Source organism: Tachyglossus aculeatus, chromosome 3 (genome assembly GCF_015852505.1).
Source record: "Tachyglossus aculeatus isolate mTacAcu1 chromosome 3, mTacAcu1.pri, whole genome shotgun sequence".
NCBI lineage: Eukaryota > Metazoa > Chordata > Mammalia > Monotremata > Tachyglossidae > Tachyglossus > Tachyglossus aculeatus.
The window spans coordinates 554452-570136 of record NC_052068.1 but is presented as its reverse complement, the minus strand read 5'-3'; the positions used below and the strand labels follow the sequence as shown (position 1 = coordinate 570136).

The 15685-nt window shown below is 48.2% G+C and overlaps 1 protein-coding gene across 1 annotated transcript in view; it reads left to right on the top strand.

Moving 5' to 3' along the window:
* The first annotated feature begins 2189 nt into the window (after positions 1-2189).
* Positions 2190-15685, top strand: part of FAM53B (family with sequence similarity 53 member B) — a 43121-nt gene continuing 29625 nt past the window's right edge. The window contains 3 exon segments of the mRNA XM_038743970.1: positions 2190-2217; positions 2561-2784; positions 8462-8543. Of these exon segments, the coding sequence (XP_038599898.1) occupies positions 2707-2784; positions 8462-8543 (160 nt within the window). The 5' untranslated portion in view covers positions 2190-2217; positions 2561-2706.

Below are 15685 nucleotides of genomic sequence, written 5' to 3'. Positions count from 1 at the left end.
GCAGGGCTCCCGGGGTGCTCTCCCTCCCCGGAGGGCGAGGAATCGTCCTCAGTGGGCAGAGCCACCCCCGGGAGCTCACCCAGCCGGCAGCTCGGAGCCCCATGTACCCATCCTGGTACTAATAATAGTCACTGTGGTACTTGTTAAGCGCTTACTATGTGCCAGGCACTGTACTAAACTCTGGGGTGGATACAGTCAAATCGGGGTGGACACAGTCCCTGTCCCACGTGGGGCTCACCGTGTCGATCTCCATTTTACAGATGAGGGAATCGCCCCTTGTCTTCCCTTTACTTCTCCCTGCCTCAGTTCCCTCATCATCATCATCAATCGTATTTATTGAGCGCTTACTATGTGCAGAGCACCGTACTAAGCGCTTGGGAAGTACAAATTGGCAACATCGAGAGACGGTCCCTACCCAACAGTGGGCTCACAGTCTAAAAATAGTCTCCAGAGTCACGTAAGTGTCACAGTCTCAATAAATATGATTGATTGATTGATTGATTAAAAGGGGGAGACAGAGAACAAAACCAAACATACTAACAAAAAAAGATTAAAAAGAATAGATATGTACAAGTAAAATAAATAAATAAATAGAGTAATAAATATGTACAAAAATATATACATATATACAGGTGTACAATGGGGATTGAGACGGCGAGCCCCACGTGGGACAGGGACTGTGTCCAACCCTGAGCCCACTGTTGGGTAGGGACTGTCCCTATATGTTGCCAACTTGTACTTCCCAAGCGCTTAGTACAGTGCTCTGCACACAGTAAGCGCTCAATAAATACGATTGATTGATTGTATGTACCCCGGCGCTCAGTGCAGCGCCTGGCACGTAGTAAGCGCCCAACAAATACCCTAGTGATAATCATAACTACATGCTTTCTGGATGTGGCAAGGAGGGCGACCCCTCTTCTGGGCAGGGGGGTTGCAAAAGCAGGCCTCGCTGGCACTCCTCTAGAGTGGTAGCTCACCATGGGCAGGAACGTGTCGGTCATGGGTTCAAATCCCCGCCCCGCCAATTGTCAGCTGTGTGACTTTGGGCAAGTCACACAGTAGAGAAGCGGCGTGGCTCAGTGGAAAGAGCCCGGGCTTTGGAGTCAGCGGTCATGGGTTCAAATCCCGGCTCCACCACTTGTCAGCTGGGTGACTTTGGGAAAGTCACTTCTCTGGGCCTCAGTTCCCTCATCTGGAAAATGGGGATGAAGACTGTGAGCCCCCCGTGGGACAACCTGATCATCTTGTAACCTCCCCAGCGCTTAGAACAGTGCTTTGCACATAGTAAGCGCTTAACAAATACCACCATCATCATCATCAAGTCATTTCACTTCTCTGGGCCTCAGTTACCTCATCTGGAAAATGGGGATTAAATGGGGCAGCATGGCTCAGTGGAAAGAGCCCGGGCTTTGGAGTCAGCGGTCATGGGTTCAAATCCTGGCTCCACCACTTGTCAGCTGTGTGACTTTGGGAAAGTCACTTCTCTGAGCCTCAGTTCCCTCATCTGTAAAATGGGGATGAAGACTGTGAGCCCCCCATGGGACAGCCTGATCACCTTGTAACCTCCCCAACACTTAGAACAGTGATTTGCACATAGTAAGCACTTAACAAATACCACCATCATCATCATCATCAAGTCATTTCACTTCTCTGGGCCTTAGTTACCTCATCTAGAAAATGGGGATTAAATGGGGCAGCGTGGTTCAGTGGAAAGAGCCTGGGCTTTGGAGTCAGAGGTCATGGGTTCGAATCCTGGCTCTGCCAATTGTCAGCTGTGTGACTTTGGGCAAGTCACTTCACTTCTCTGGGCCTCAGTTCCCTCATCTGTAAAATGGGGATGAAGACTGTGAGCCCCCGTGGGACAACCTGATCACCTTGTAACCTCCCCAATCAATCAATCAATCGTATTTATTGAGCGCTTACTATGTGCAGAGCACTGTACTAAGCGCTTAGAACAGTGCTTTGCACATAGTAAGCGCTTAACAAGTACCATCATCATCATCATCAAGTCATTTCAGTTCTCTGGGCCTGTTACCTCATCTGGAAAATGGGGATTAAATGGGGATAAATTCATTCTATTTATTTGATTTTGTTAACATGTTTTGTTCCGTTGTCCATCTCTCCCTTCTAGACTGTGAGCCCGCTGTCGGGGAGGGGCCGTCTCTAGATGTTGCCAACTTGGACTTCCCAAGCGCTTAGTCCGGTGCTCTGCACCCAGTAAGTGCTCAATAAATCCGATTGAATGAGTGAGTGAATGCTAATTCTGTTTCATTGCCCTGTCCCTGGAAGTGTTCTGGCCGCAGTAAGTGCTCTGTAAATAATAATAATAATAATAATAATAATAATAATAATGGCATTTATTAAGCGCTTACTCTGTGCAAAGCACTGTTCTAAGCGCTGGGGAGGTTACAAGGTGATCAGGTTGTCCCACGGGGGGCTCACAGTCTTCATCCCCAATACCAGTCTTCATCAATACCATCGATGGATTGGTTTGGGCGGGAGAGTGTGGGCAGCCGAGGGAAGGGGCTGACGGGGGCCTGTCTCCCTCTGGTCCCCACAGAGCCCCCCACGCGGCCTGGCACGCTCCAGCCCGGAGCGGGGCCGTGGAGGAGCCAGGCCGCCTCCATCCCGGTGGTTTTCCCCGGCGATGGGCGGCCGTTAGGGGCCGGCGGGGACGGACGGACGCTGGAGCCCGGCCGGACCACCATGGTGATGACGCCGACTCAGACCCTCGCCCCCCAGCCTGCCGCCCCACTACCCTGCAGGACCTCGGACCCCGAGCCGGTAAGAGCGGGACACCGCCGGTCTCCCAACCGACCCTCCGGGAGGTCCACCCGGATCGGGGAAACTGAGGCTGGGAGGGAGAAGGGGCTCGAGACGTCTCACACACGGGAGGACAGCCCGGGCAGAGGGGCCGCCGGGCGGGGAGAGGAGCGATGGCCGCGAATCGGGCTGGACTTGGGTCAAGAGTGGCCCCAAATGGAGTTGGGCCTGGTTGGAGATCGAAGAGAGAGCAGGTGGGGCTCGAGAAACCCCAAAATGACCAGAATCTGGGCCAGCAGATTCACCAGAGTGCCAAGGGCATGTTTGTACATATTTATTACTCTATTTATTTTACTTGTACATATCTATTCTATTTATTTTAGTTTGTTAGTATGTTTGGTTTTGTTCTCCGTCTCCCCCTTTTAGACCGTGAGCCCACTGTTGGGCAGGGACTGTCTCTAGATGTTGCCAATTTGGACTTCCCAAGCGCTTAGTCCAGTGCTCTGCACACAGTAAGCGCTCAATGAATACGACTGATGATGATGATGATGATGAAGGGCGGGAAGGACACTATACGTGGCAGGGACAAAGGGCAGGAACGGGGGAGGCCGCTGGATGGGTGACGGCGAGGGCGGACGGGAACGGTGGACGCCGTGTTTGGGACGGGGAGGATGGACGGCGAGCCCCACGTGGGACAGGGACTCTGTCCAACCCGATTTCATCATCATCATCATCAATCATATTTATTGAGCGCTTACAATATGCAGAGCACTGTACTAAGCGCTTGGGAAGTACAAATTGGCAACATATAGAGACAGTCCCTACCCAACAGTGGGCTCACAGTCTAAAAGGGGGAGACAGATTTGATTGTATCTACCCCGGCGCTCAATCAATCAATCAATCAATCAATCGTATTTATTGAGCGCTTACTGTGTGCAGAGCACTGGACTAAGCGCTTGGGAAGTACAAGTTGGCAACATATAGAGACGGTCCCTACCCAACAGCGGGCTCACAGTCTAAAAGGGGGAGACAGAGAACAAAACCAAACATACTAACAGCTCCTGGCACATAGTGAGCGCTCATAGTAAGTGTTTAACTAATGCCATCATTATTATGACTGTGAGCCCCACGCGGGACAACCTGATCACCTTGTATCCCCCCCCAGCGCTTAGAACAGTGCTTTGCACATAGTAAGCGCTTAACAAATGCCATTATTATTATTATTATTATTATTATTAATCATAACTACACGCCTTCTGGATGTGGCAAGGAGGGTGACCCCTCTTCTGGGCAGGGGGGTTGCCAAAGCAGGCCTCGCCGGCACTCCTCTAAGAGTGGTAGCTCACTATGGGCAGGAACGTGTCGGTCATGGGTTCGAATCCCGGCTCCACCGCAAGTCTGCTGTGTGACCTTGGGCAAATCACTTCACTTCACTTCCCAGACTGAGCCCCTTCCTTCCTCTCCCCCTCGTCCCCCTCTCCATCCCCCCCATCTTACCTCCTTCCCTTCCCCACAGCACCTGTATAGATGGATATATGTTTGTACATATTTATTACTCTATTTATTTATTTATTTATTTATTTATTTTACTTGTACATATCTATTCTATTTATTTTATTTTGTTAGTATGTTCGGTTTTGTTCTCCGTCTCCCCCTTTTAGACTGTGAGCCCACTGTTGGGTAGGGACCGTCTCTATATGCTGCCAACTTGTACTTCCCAAGCGCTTAGTACAGTGCTCTGCACACAGTAAGCACTCAATAAATACGATTGATTGATTGATTGATTGGTTGGATGTGGCAAGGAGGGTGACCCCTCTTCTGGGCAGGGGGGTTGCCAAAGCAGGCCTCGCCGGCACTCCTCTAAGAGTGGTAGCTCACTATGGGCAGGAACGTGTCGGTCATGGGTTCGAATCCCCGCTCCGCCAATTGTCAGCTGTGTGACTTTGGGCAAGTCACTTCACTTCTCTGGGCCTCAGTTACCTCATCTGGAAAATGGGGATTAAATGGGGATAAATTTATGCTATTTATTTTATTTCGTTAATATGTTTTGTTGTCTGTCACCCCCTTCCAGACCGTGAGCCCGCTGTTGGGTAGGGACCGTCTCTAGATGTTGCCAACTTGGACTTCCCAAGCGCTTAGTCCAGTGCTCTGCACACAGTAAGCGCTCAATAAATACGATTGAATGAATGACGGACGGAGACGGGACGCCGTGCACGTGTATGTGTGTGAGAAAGACGGAGACAGACAGTAAGAATGGACTGGGACCGGAGACGCTGTGTGTATTAATGAGGACGGACAGGGATCACGGACGCCGTGTGTGAGACAGGGAAAGCAGGCAGGGACGGTGGATGTAGTTTGTGTGATGGTGAGGATGAACGGGGCCAGTGGGCCTGATTAAGCAATCAATCAATCGTATTTATTGAGCGCTTACTGTGTGCAGAGCACTGTACTAAGCACTTGGGAAGTCCAAGTTGGCAACATGTAGAGACGGTCCCTACCCAACAGTGGGCTCACAGTCTAGAAGGGCGCCTGATGGGCGGGAAAGGTAGGGACTGTCTCTCTATGTTGCCAACTTGTACTTCCCAAGCGCTTAGTACAGTGCTCTGCACACAGTAAGCACTTAATAAATACAATTGATTGATTGAAAGGCACAGGTGAAGTAGCAGGAACCTGAAGGCCTGGAAGCCCGGAGCACACATTTCTCAGACCACTGTCCAAAAATCACCTCAGGCAACTGGAGCCCATAACATGCAGGGAGCCTCATAATAACAATAAAAATGAGAAAAAAAGAGAATAATAATTGTGGTATTGTTCAACGCAAACGGTATGCCAGGCCCTGCACTAAGCTCTGGGGTAGATACAATATCATCCCCCCACCCCACGCCGCCTTACCTCCTTCCCCTCCCCACAGCACCTGTATATATGTTTGAACAGATTTCCGGGTCAGTGTCTATTTTATTTTGTTATTTTATTTATTTTATTTTGTTTTGTTTTGTTTATTTTGTTAATATGTTTTGTTTTGTTCTGTCTCCCCCTTCTAGACTGTGAGCCCGCTGTTGGGTAGGGACCGTCTCTAGGTGTTGCCAACTTGGACTTCCCAAGCGCTTAGTACAGTGCTCTGCACACAGTAAGCGCTCAATAAATACGATTGAATGAATGAATGAATTTATTACTCTATCAATCAATCAATCAATCATACTCTATTTATTTTACTTGTGCATATTTACTATTCTATTTATTTTATTTTGTTAATATGCTTTGTTTTGTTGTCTGTCTCCCCCTTCTAGACTGTGAACCCGCTGTTGGGTAGGGACCGTCTCTATATGTTGCCAACTTGGACTTCCCAAGCGCTTAGTACAGTGCTCTGCACACAGTAAGTGCTCAATAAATACGATTGAATGAATGAATGAATGAATGAATTTATTACTCTATTTTACTTGTACATATTTACTATTCTATTTTATTTTGTTAATATGTTTTGTTTTGTTGTCTGTCTCCCCCTTCTAGACTGTGAGCCCGCTGTCGGGTAGGGACCGTGTCTGTATGTTGCTGACTTGGACTTCCCAAGCGCTTAGTCCAGTGCTCTGCACACAGTAAGCGCTCAATAAATACGATTGAGTGAATGAATGAATGAATTTATTACTCTGTTTATTTTACTTGTACCTATTTACTATTCTATTTATTTTATTTTGTTAATATGTTTAGTTTTGTTGTCTGTCTCCCCTTTCTAGACTGTGAGCCCGCTGTTGGGTAGGGACCGTCTCTAGATGTTGCCAACAACTACTTCCCAAGCGCTTAGTCCAGTGCTCTGCACACAGTAAGCGCTCAATAAATACGATTGAATGAATGAATGAATCATCACGTCAGACGCAGTTACTGTCCCACGTGACGTTCCCAGTGAAAGTGGAAGGGAGAACAATAACTTTAACCCCATTTTAGGAATGAAGAAGTGGGGATCCAATCCCTGGTCTCCCTCCCCCTTAGATGGGGAGCCCTGTGTGGGACAGGAACCGTTTCCAACCTGATTCTCTTGTGTCCACCGTAACACTTAGTACAGTGCTTAGCACACAGAATGCACATAGCAAATACCGCCATATTATTGCTCTAATTATTATTAGACTTATTATTATTATTATTTTATTATCTTATTATTTTAGACTGTGAGCCCACTGTTGGGTAGGGACTGTCTCTATATGTTGCCAACTTGTACTTCCCAAGCGCTTAGTCCAGTGTTCTGCACACAGAAGTGCTCAATAAATATGATTGATTATAGCAGGCGGCCTATTGGCTGGGGCGCTTGCGGAAGAGTAGTCCGGGGTCCGTGAGAACCCCTAATTCCAGTGAGCCAAAGCGGTGGACCTCCGTCTGTTCCTCCCCCACACAGCGGCCCCCCCGTGTCCCCCGGTCGCCGTGGGGGTCCCGAGGCCCCCGGGTGATGTGGTTGAACCCCGTCGGCGCGGCCCCGCCAGCAGAGGATGTTGATGGCATTTATTAAGCGCTTACTATGTGCAAAGCACTGTTCTAAGCGCTGGGGAGGTTACAAGGTGATCAGGTTGTCCCACCGGGGGGCCTCACAGTCTTAATCCCCATTTTACAGATGAGGTCACCGAGGCCCAGAGAAGGGAAGTGACTTGCCCAGAGTCCCACAGCTGACAACTGGTGGAGCCGGCATTTGAACCCCTGACCTCCGACTCCAAAGCCCGGGCTCTTTCCACTGGGCCATGCTGCTTCTCCATGGATGGAAAGGAGATTCAAATCCCAGCTCCACCACTTGTCAGCTGTGTGACTTTGGGCAGGTCACTTCACTTCTCTGGGCCTCAGTTCCCTCATCTGTAAAATGGGGATGAAGACTGTGAGCCCCACGTGGGACAACCTGATTACCTTGTACCCCCCCAGCGCTTAGAACAGTGCTTTGCATATAGTAAGTGCTTAATAAATGCCATTATTATTATTATTATTATTATTATTATTATCATGGGGAGGCAGAGGTGGGGCAAGGAAGAAGTGGGAGGAAGGGGCTTAGCGTAGAGGAGGAAGGAGATGGGGGAGAAGGAGGTAGAGGAAAGAGGCGGGGGAAGTGTGGAGGAGATGGGGAGGTGGAGGAAGGGGGTAGGGGGAGCCGGGAGGATGTGTGTGCGTGCATGCGTGTGTGTTTGTGTGTGCACACGTGTGTGCATTCACCCTCCCGCTGGGCCACGCGGCTTTCAGAGTGCGCCTCGTGAGCCTGGCCAGTGACCCTCTCCCCCACAGCACCTGTATATATGTTTATATGTTTGTACATATTTATTACTCTATTTATTTAACCTGTACATATCTATTCAATTTATTTTATTTTGTTAGTACGTTTGGTTTTGTCCTGCCTCTCCCCCTTGTAGACTGTGAGCCCACTGTCGGGTAGGGGCCGTCTCTATAGGATGCCCGCTTGGACTTCCCAAGCGCTTAGTCCAGTGCTCTGCACTCAGTAAGTGCTCAATAAATACGATGGATTGATTGATTCAGAGCGAGGCCCGCCCTTAGTCCAGTGCTCTGCACACAGTAAGCGCTCAATAAATACGATTGATTGATTGATTCAGAGCGAGGCCCGCCCGGGAGGGCCCCCCGGCTGGGTCCCGGGGACGGGCCAGAGCCTCGCTGCACCAACAGGACCTATCTTCGGAGTGAGGCCTGGAGAGGGAACAGATTTTCTGTTGATTTTCAGCTCTCTCCAGGGAAGATGAGTCAAGGAGCCACCCTGCTGTCCCACGGAGTCACGGGTAAGTAGCTCGAGCTTCTCGGGGCCCGTCGCCGATCGTTGCACCCGACGGGGCCCACGGGGCCGAAGCCGAGGCATTCCCAGAAGTGTCAGCGATGGGATGTGTCCTGGGGTGGTTGGCTGTTTTCGTCCCGGAGGCCGAGGGAGCCGTTGGGAGTCGGGGGGTCTCGCTTCACTGAGAACCCCCTTGTATTCATTCATTCAGTCATTTATTACGCACTTACTGTGTGCAGAGCACTGTGCTAAGCGCTTGAGAGAGTACAGTGCAACAATAAGAAGACACATTCCCTGCCCACAACGAGCTTATCATCTAATCCAATCTTTTCAGGAGAAGCAGTGTGGCTCAATGGAAAGAGCCCGGGCTTTGGAGTCAGAGGTCAGGGGTTCAAATCCCGGCTCCGCCAATTATTATTATTATTATAATGGCATTCATCAAGCGCTTACTATGTGCAAAGCACTGTTCTAAGCGCTGGGGTAATAATAATAATAATAATGATGGCGTTTGTTAAGCGCTTACTATGTGCAAAGCACTGTTCTAAGCGCTGGGGTAATAATAATAATAATAATGATGGCATTTGTTAAGCGCGTACTATGTGCAAAGCACTGTTCTAAGAGCTGGTTTCTAGGTGCTGGGGTAGATACAGGGTGATCAGGTTGTCCCACATGGGACTCACACTTTCAATCCCCATTTTACAGGTGAGGCAGCTGAGGCACAGAGAAGTCAAGTGGCTTGCCCAGAGTCACCCAGCTGACAAGTGGCGGAGCCGGGATCCGAACCCATGACCTCTGACTCCAAAGCCCGGGCTCTTTCCACTGAGCCACGCTGTCAGCTGTGTGACTTTGGGCAAGTCACTTCACTTCTCTGGGCCTCAGTTCCCTCATTTGTAAAATGGGGATGAAGACTGAGAGCCCCCCCCGTGGGACAACCTGATCACCTTGTAACCTCCCAGGCGCTTAGCACAGTGCTTTGCACATCGTAAGCGCTTAATAAATGCCGTTATTATTATTGTTATTATTAATCTTTCTGCTCAAAGTGCTGCCGAGGCATGATGAGGTTAACATTTGAAACGTGCTTCGAGATTCCCCAAAGGAAGACTGGAGACATTCAAAATAGCTACCCCAAGGGAGACATTGCTTCTTATTCTCCTTCCTTATAATAATAATAATAATAATGATTACGTGTTCGGCGTGCAGCCTACGCGCAGTAGGGGCCTAGCACAGGGCTCTGCCCACACAAAGGGTCCGGGACGGTGCAGGAGGTGCCTTCTACAGTGATTTGCACCCAGTAGGTGTCCTCAACTATGCTTTGCAAACAGGAGGCGCCCAGTACAGTGCTCTGCACACAATAGTGGCTCAGTAAATACCAAAATGGCTGGAACTCTCTCCCCCTCCATATACACCAGACCACCACATTCAAAGCCCCCCTTCAAGAGGCCTTCCCCAACTAAGACCCCTTCCCCCCGCCCCGGCTCCCTCTCCCTTCTGCGTCGTCTATGCGCTTGGACTTGTACTTCCCAAGCGCTTAGTACAGTGCTTGGCACACAGTAAGCGCTCAATAAATATGATTGAATGAATGAATGAATGAATGAATGAATCTGTTTCCTCTGGGCATTTGGTATTCACCCCCCCCCCCCAACCCCACAGCATTTAGCTGCACACAGTAAGCGCTCAATAAATACGATTGAGTGAATTTAGGTGCCTATCTTTAAATTGTATGTTATAAATGATGAATTTGTATTAATGCCTGTCTCCCCCTCAAGAGTTCACTGTGGGCTGGGAACGTCTACCAACTCCGTTGTCTAGTTAGTAGCGAGAAGCAGCGTGGCTCAGGGGAAAGAGCCCGGGCTTCGGAGTCAGAGGTCATGGGTTCAAATCCCGGCTCTGGCAGTTGTCATCTGGGTGACTTTGGGCAGGTCACTTCACTTCTCTGGGCCTCAGTTCCCTCATCTGTAAAATGGGGATGAAGACTGTGAGCTCCCCGTGGGACAATATGTCTGTACATATTTATTACTCTATTTATTTATTTTACTTGTACATATCTATTCTATTTATTTTATTTTGTGAGTATGTTTGGTTTTGTTCTCTGTCTCCCCCTTTTAGACTGTGAGCCCACTGTTGGGTAGGGACTGTCTCTATATGTTGCCATCTTGTACTTCCCAAGCGCTTAGTCCAGTGCTCTGCACACAGTAAGCGCTCAATAAATACAATTGATTGATTGATTGATTGACTATCTCTATATGTTGCCATCTTGTACTTCCCAAGCGCTTAGTCCAGTGCTCTGCACACAGTAAGCGCTCAATAAATACGATTGATTGATTGATTGATTGATTGACTGTCTCTAGATGTTGCCATCTTGTACTTCCCAAGCGCTTAGTCCAGTGCTCTGCACACAGTAAGCGCTCAACTAATGCGATTGATTGATTGATTGACAACCTGTTAAACTTGTACCGTATTAAGCGCTTGGGAAGTCCAAGTAGGCAACATATAGAGACGGTCCCTCCCCAACAACGGGCTCACGGTCTAGAAGACGGTCAACGTCAGCCAGTCGCCATCGGTCACGGTAATTCGGTCGCTCTTTCAATCCCAACCAGTCAGACGGAGAGTCAGCTAATCAGTCTGTCACAGTCCCTTAGGTCCAGCCATCCAGGCAGTCAGTCCGTCAGTCAGAAAGTCAATCGCGGTCACAGCCAGCCATCATCATCATCAATCATCAGTCGTATTTATTGAGCGCTTACTGTGTGCAGAGCACTGTACTAAGCGCTTGGGAAGTACAAATTGGCAACATATGGTACAAATTGGCAACATATCTGGTCAGACACACCGTCCTTCTGTCCATCTGTCCTTCCACCAGGCAGGCGGTCAGTCAGCCTTTCAGTCGGTGGTCTTTCATTCCAGCGATCGGTAGCGTTTATTGAGTGCTTACTGTGTGCAGTCTTTTCGACTGTGAGCCCATTGTTGGGTAGGGACCGTCTCCATATGTTGCCAACTTGTACTTCCCAAGCACTTAGTACAGTGCTCTGCACACAGTAAGCGCTCAATAAATTTGATTGATTGATTGATTGATTGCAGGGCGTTGGTCTGAGTGCTTGGGAGAGTACAGAGAAGCAGCATGGCCTAATGGAAAGAGCACATGTCTGGGAGTCAGAGGTCGTGGGTTCTAATCCCGGCTCGGCCACGACTGTGAGCCCCACGTGGGACAACCTGATTACGTTGTATCCCCCCAGCGTTTAGAACAGTGCTTTGCACATAGTAAGCGCTTAACAAATGCCATTATTATTATTATATCTGCTGTGTGATCTTGGGCAAGTCACTCAACTTCTCTGCGCCTCAGTTATCTCACCTGGAAAACGGAGCTCAAGATTGTGAGCCCCATGAGGGACCGTGACGGCTTCCAGCCTGATCACCTTGTTATCCAAGCAGCGCGGCTCAGTGGGAGGAGCCCGGGCTTTCGAGTCAGAGGTCATGGGTTCAAATCCCGGCTCCGCCACTTGTCAGCTGTGTGACTTTGGGCAAGTCACTTCACTTCTCTATTTATTACTCTATTACTTATTATTATTATTATTTTTACACTGTGAGCCCACTGTTGGGTAGGGACTGTCTCTATATGTTGCCATCTTGTACTTCCCAAGCGCTTAGTACAGTGCCCTGCACACAGCAAGTGCTCAATAAATACGACTGATTGATTGATTATTATTACTATTACTCTATTTATTTATTTATTTATTTATTTTACTTGTACATATCTATTCTATTTATTTTATTTTGTCAGTATGTTTGGTTTCGTTCTCTGTCTCCCCCTTCTAGACTGTGAGCCCACTGTTGGGTAGGGACTGTCTCTCTATGTTGCCAATTTGTACTTCCCAAGCGCTTAGTCCAGTGCTCTGCACACAGTAAGCGCTCAATAAATACAGTTGGTTGATTGATTACTCTATTTATTTATTTTACTTGTACATATCTATTCTATTTATTTTATTTTGTTAGTATGTTTGGTTTCGTTCTCTGTCTCCCCCTTCTAAACTGTGACCCCAGTGTTGGGTAGGGACTGTCTCTAGATGTTGCCAACTTGGACTTCCCAAGCGCTTTGTACAGTGCTCTGCACACAGTAAGCGCTCAATAAATACGATTGGTTGATTGATTGACTGTATATATCACTCTATTTTACTTGTACAGATTTATTCTACTTATTTTATTTTGTTAATATATTTTGTTTTGTTGTCTGTCTCCCCCTTCTAGACTGTGAGCCCGCTGTTGGGTAGGGACCGTCTCTATATGTTGCCAACTTGTGCTTCCCAAGCGCTTAGTCCAGTGCTCTGCACACAGTAAGCGCTCAATAATACTATTGAATGAATGAATGAATGAATGATTACCTTGTATCTACTCCAGCGCTTAGAAAAGTGCATGGCACATAGTAAGAGCTTAACAATTACCACAATTATTCTTATTCTTCTTATTATTACAATGCAATAGAGTTGGTGGATATGAGCCCTGCCCTCAAAGAGCTTATAGTCTGGAGGAGGAAACAAATGTTAAAATAAATTACAGATAGAAGAAGTGTCAGGGAACAGATCAATCATCGGTCAGTCAGAGAGGCAGCCGACAGTTAGCCAGCCGGCCGATTAGTCAGTCATTACCTCTTGGAAGGAACGGGAACTCACATATTCAACGTCACCTAATCCTGTTGGTTCTACCTTCACAACATCTGTAAAATCTGCCTTTCCTCTCCATCGGAGCATGCCGATCCAAAAACGTATCCTACTGGGTCAACTTCCTCGCTGACCTCCCTGCCTCCTGTCTCTCCCCACTCCAGTCCATACTTCACTCTGCTGCCTAGATCCCTTTTCTAAAAAAAAGTCCAATCCATGCTTCCCCACTCCTCAAGAACATCCTCAGTCAATCAATCAATCAATCAATTGTATTTATTGAGCGCTTACTGTGTGCAGAGCACTGTACTAAGCGCTTGGGAAGTACAAGTTGGCAACATATAGAGACGGTCCCTACCCAACAGTGGGCTCACAGTCTAAAAGGGGGAGACAAAGAACAAAACCAAACATACTAACAAAATAAAATAAATAGAATAGATATGTCCCGCATCACATGTGCACATATGCACAGATCCATAATTCGTTTTAATGTCTGTCTCTTCCTCTAGAATGTAAGCTCCTTGTGGGCAAGGAGCATGTCTACCACCTCTGGTGTATTGTAATGACAATAATAATAATGATGGCACTGATTAAGCGCTTACTCTGTGCAAAACACTGTTCTAAGCGCTGGGGAGGTTACAAGGTGATCAGGTTGTCCCACGGGGGGCTCACAGTATTAATCCCCATTTTACAGTTGAGGTAACTGAGGTGCAGAGAAGTGAAGTGACTTGCCCAAAGTCACACAGCTGACAATTGGCAGAGCCGGGATTTGAACCCATGACCTCTGACTCCAAAGCCCGGGCTCTTTCCACTGAGCCACACTGCTTCTCCTAGAGTTATTCTGATGACTTGACACCTGTTCACATGTTTTGTTTTGTTGTCTGTCTCCCCCTTCTAGACTCTGAGCCCACTGTTGGGTAGGGACTGTCTCTATATGTTGCCAACTTGTCCTTCCCAAGCGTTTAGTACAGTGCTCTGCACACAGTAAGCGCTCAATAAATACGATTGAATGAATGAATGAATGAATGAATGAATGGTGTACAAAGGCTTAATACTGTGCTTTGCACACAGTAATTGTTCATTAAATATGATTGATTGATTGATTATTTGATTGGAAGAGCCTAAAAGAAGTCGCCTGACCTCCCAATTCCTCGTTGATGATGATGGCATTTGTTAAGCGCTTACTATGTGCCAAAGCACTGTTCTAAGCGCTGCGGTAGTTGCTGGGTAATCAGGTCATCCCACCTGGGGCTCACAATGTTAATCCCCATTTTACAGATGAGGTAACTGAGTCACAGAGAAGTTAAGTGACTTGCCCAAAATCACATACCTGACAAGTGGTGGAGTCGGGATTGGTAGTGGTATTTGTTAAGCACCTACTATGTGCAAAGTGCTGTTTTAAGCGCTGGGGGAGTGCAAGGTGATCAGGTTGTCCCACGTGGGTATCACAGTCTTCATCCCTATTTTATTCATTCAATCGTATTTATTGAGCACTTACTGTGTGCAGAGCACTGTACTAAGCGCTTGGGAAGTTCAACTTGGCAACATATAGAGACGGTCCCTGCCCAACAGTGGGCTCACAATCTAGAAGATTTTACAGATGAGGGAACTGAGGCCCAGAGAAGTGAAGTGACTTGCCCAAAGTCACACAGCTGACAATTGGCAGCGTCGGGATTTGAACCCACGGCCTCTGACTCCAAAGCCCGGGCTCTTTCCACTGAGCCACGCTGCTTCTCTACCCACAACGTCTGACTCCCCAGGCCGTACTCTTTTCACTAAGCCACGCTGCTTCTGGTTGAGCTGAGGGAAGCGGGACTGATGTTTGCAGACTACCCACTGGCTGCCAAGCACTGTACTGAGCGTCACTGCCGTTAAACACGGCAACAGCCAATGGTGACTGGGCGTTTTTTACACAAAAAAGGCAACTTCTGGAGTGGTGTGCGGTCAATTCTTGCCTGGTTTTCTGTCTCCAAACAGGGTTCGCCAGGATCCAGTCTTTCCCTGGCCTCAGGCGTTCTCCAGCCGCTCAGTCTATCACTTGTTGTATCTTTGTACAGAAACGGTCTGGGCATGTCTTTTAGACTGTGAGCCCACTGTTGGGTAGGGACTGTCTCTATATGTTGCCAATTTGTACTTCCCAAGCGCTTAGTACAGTGCTCTGCACACAGTAAGCGCTCAGTAAATACGATTGATGATGATGATGATGATGATGTCACTCCCCTCCTCAAAAATCTCCTGTCGGCCTTCGAATCAAGCAAAAACTCCTCATTCTTGGCTTCAGAGCTCAGAATGGCCTCCCTCTGCACATCCGCCCAAACTAACTCTCTTTCTCCCTTCAAATCCCTACTGAGAGCTCACCTCCTCCAGGAGGCCTTCCCACACTGAGCCCCCCCTTTTCAATCAATCAATCGTATTTATTGAGCGCTTACTGTGTGCAGAGCACTGTACTAAGCTCCTCTGCTCCTCCTCCTCCCCTCCCTCTGCCCTACTCCCATCCCCTCCCCACAGCACTTGTGTATATGTGTACAGA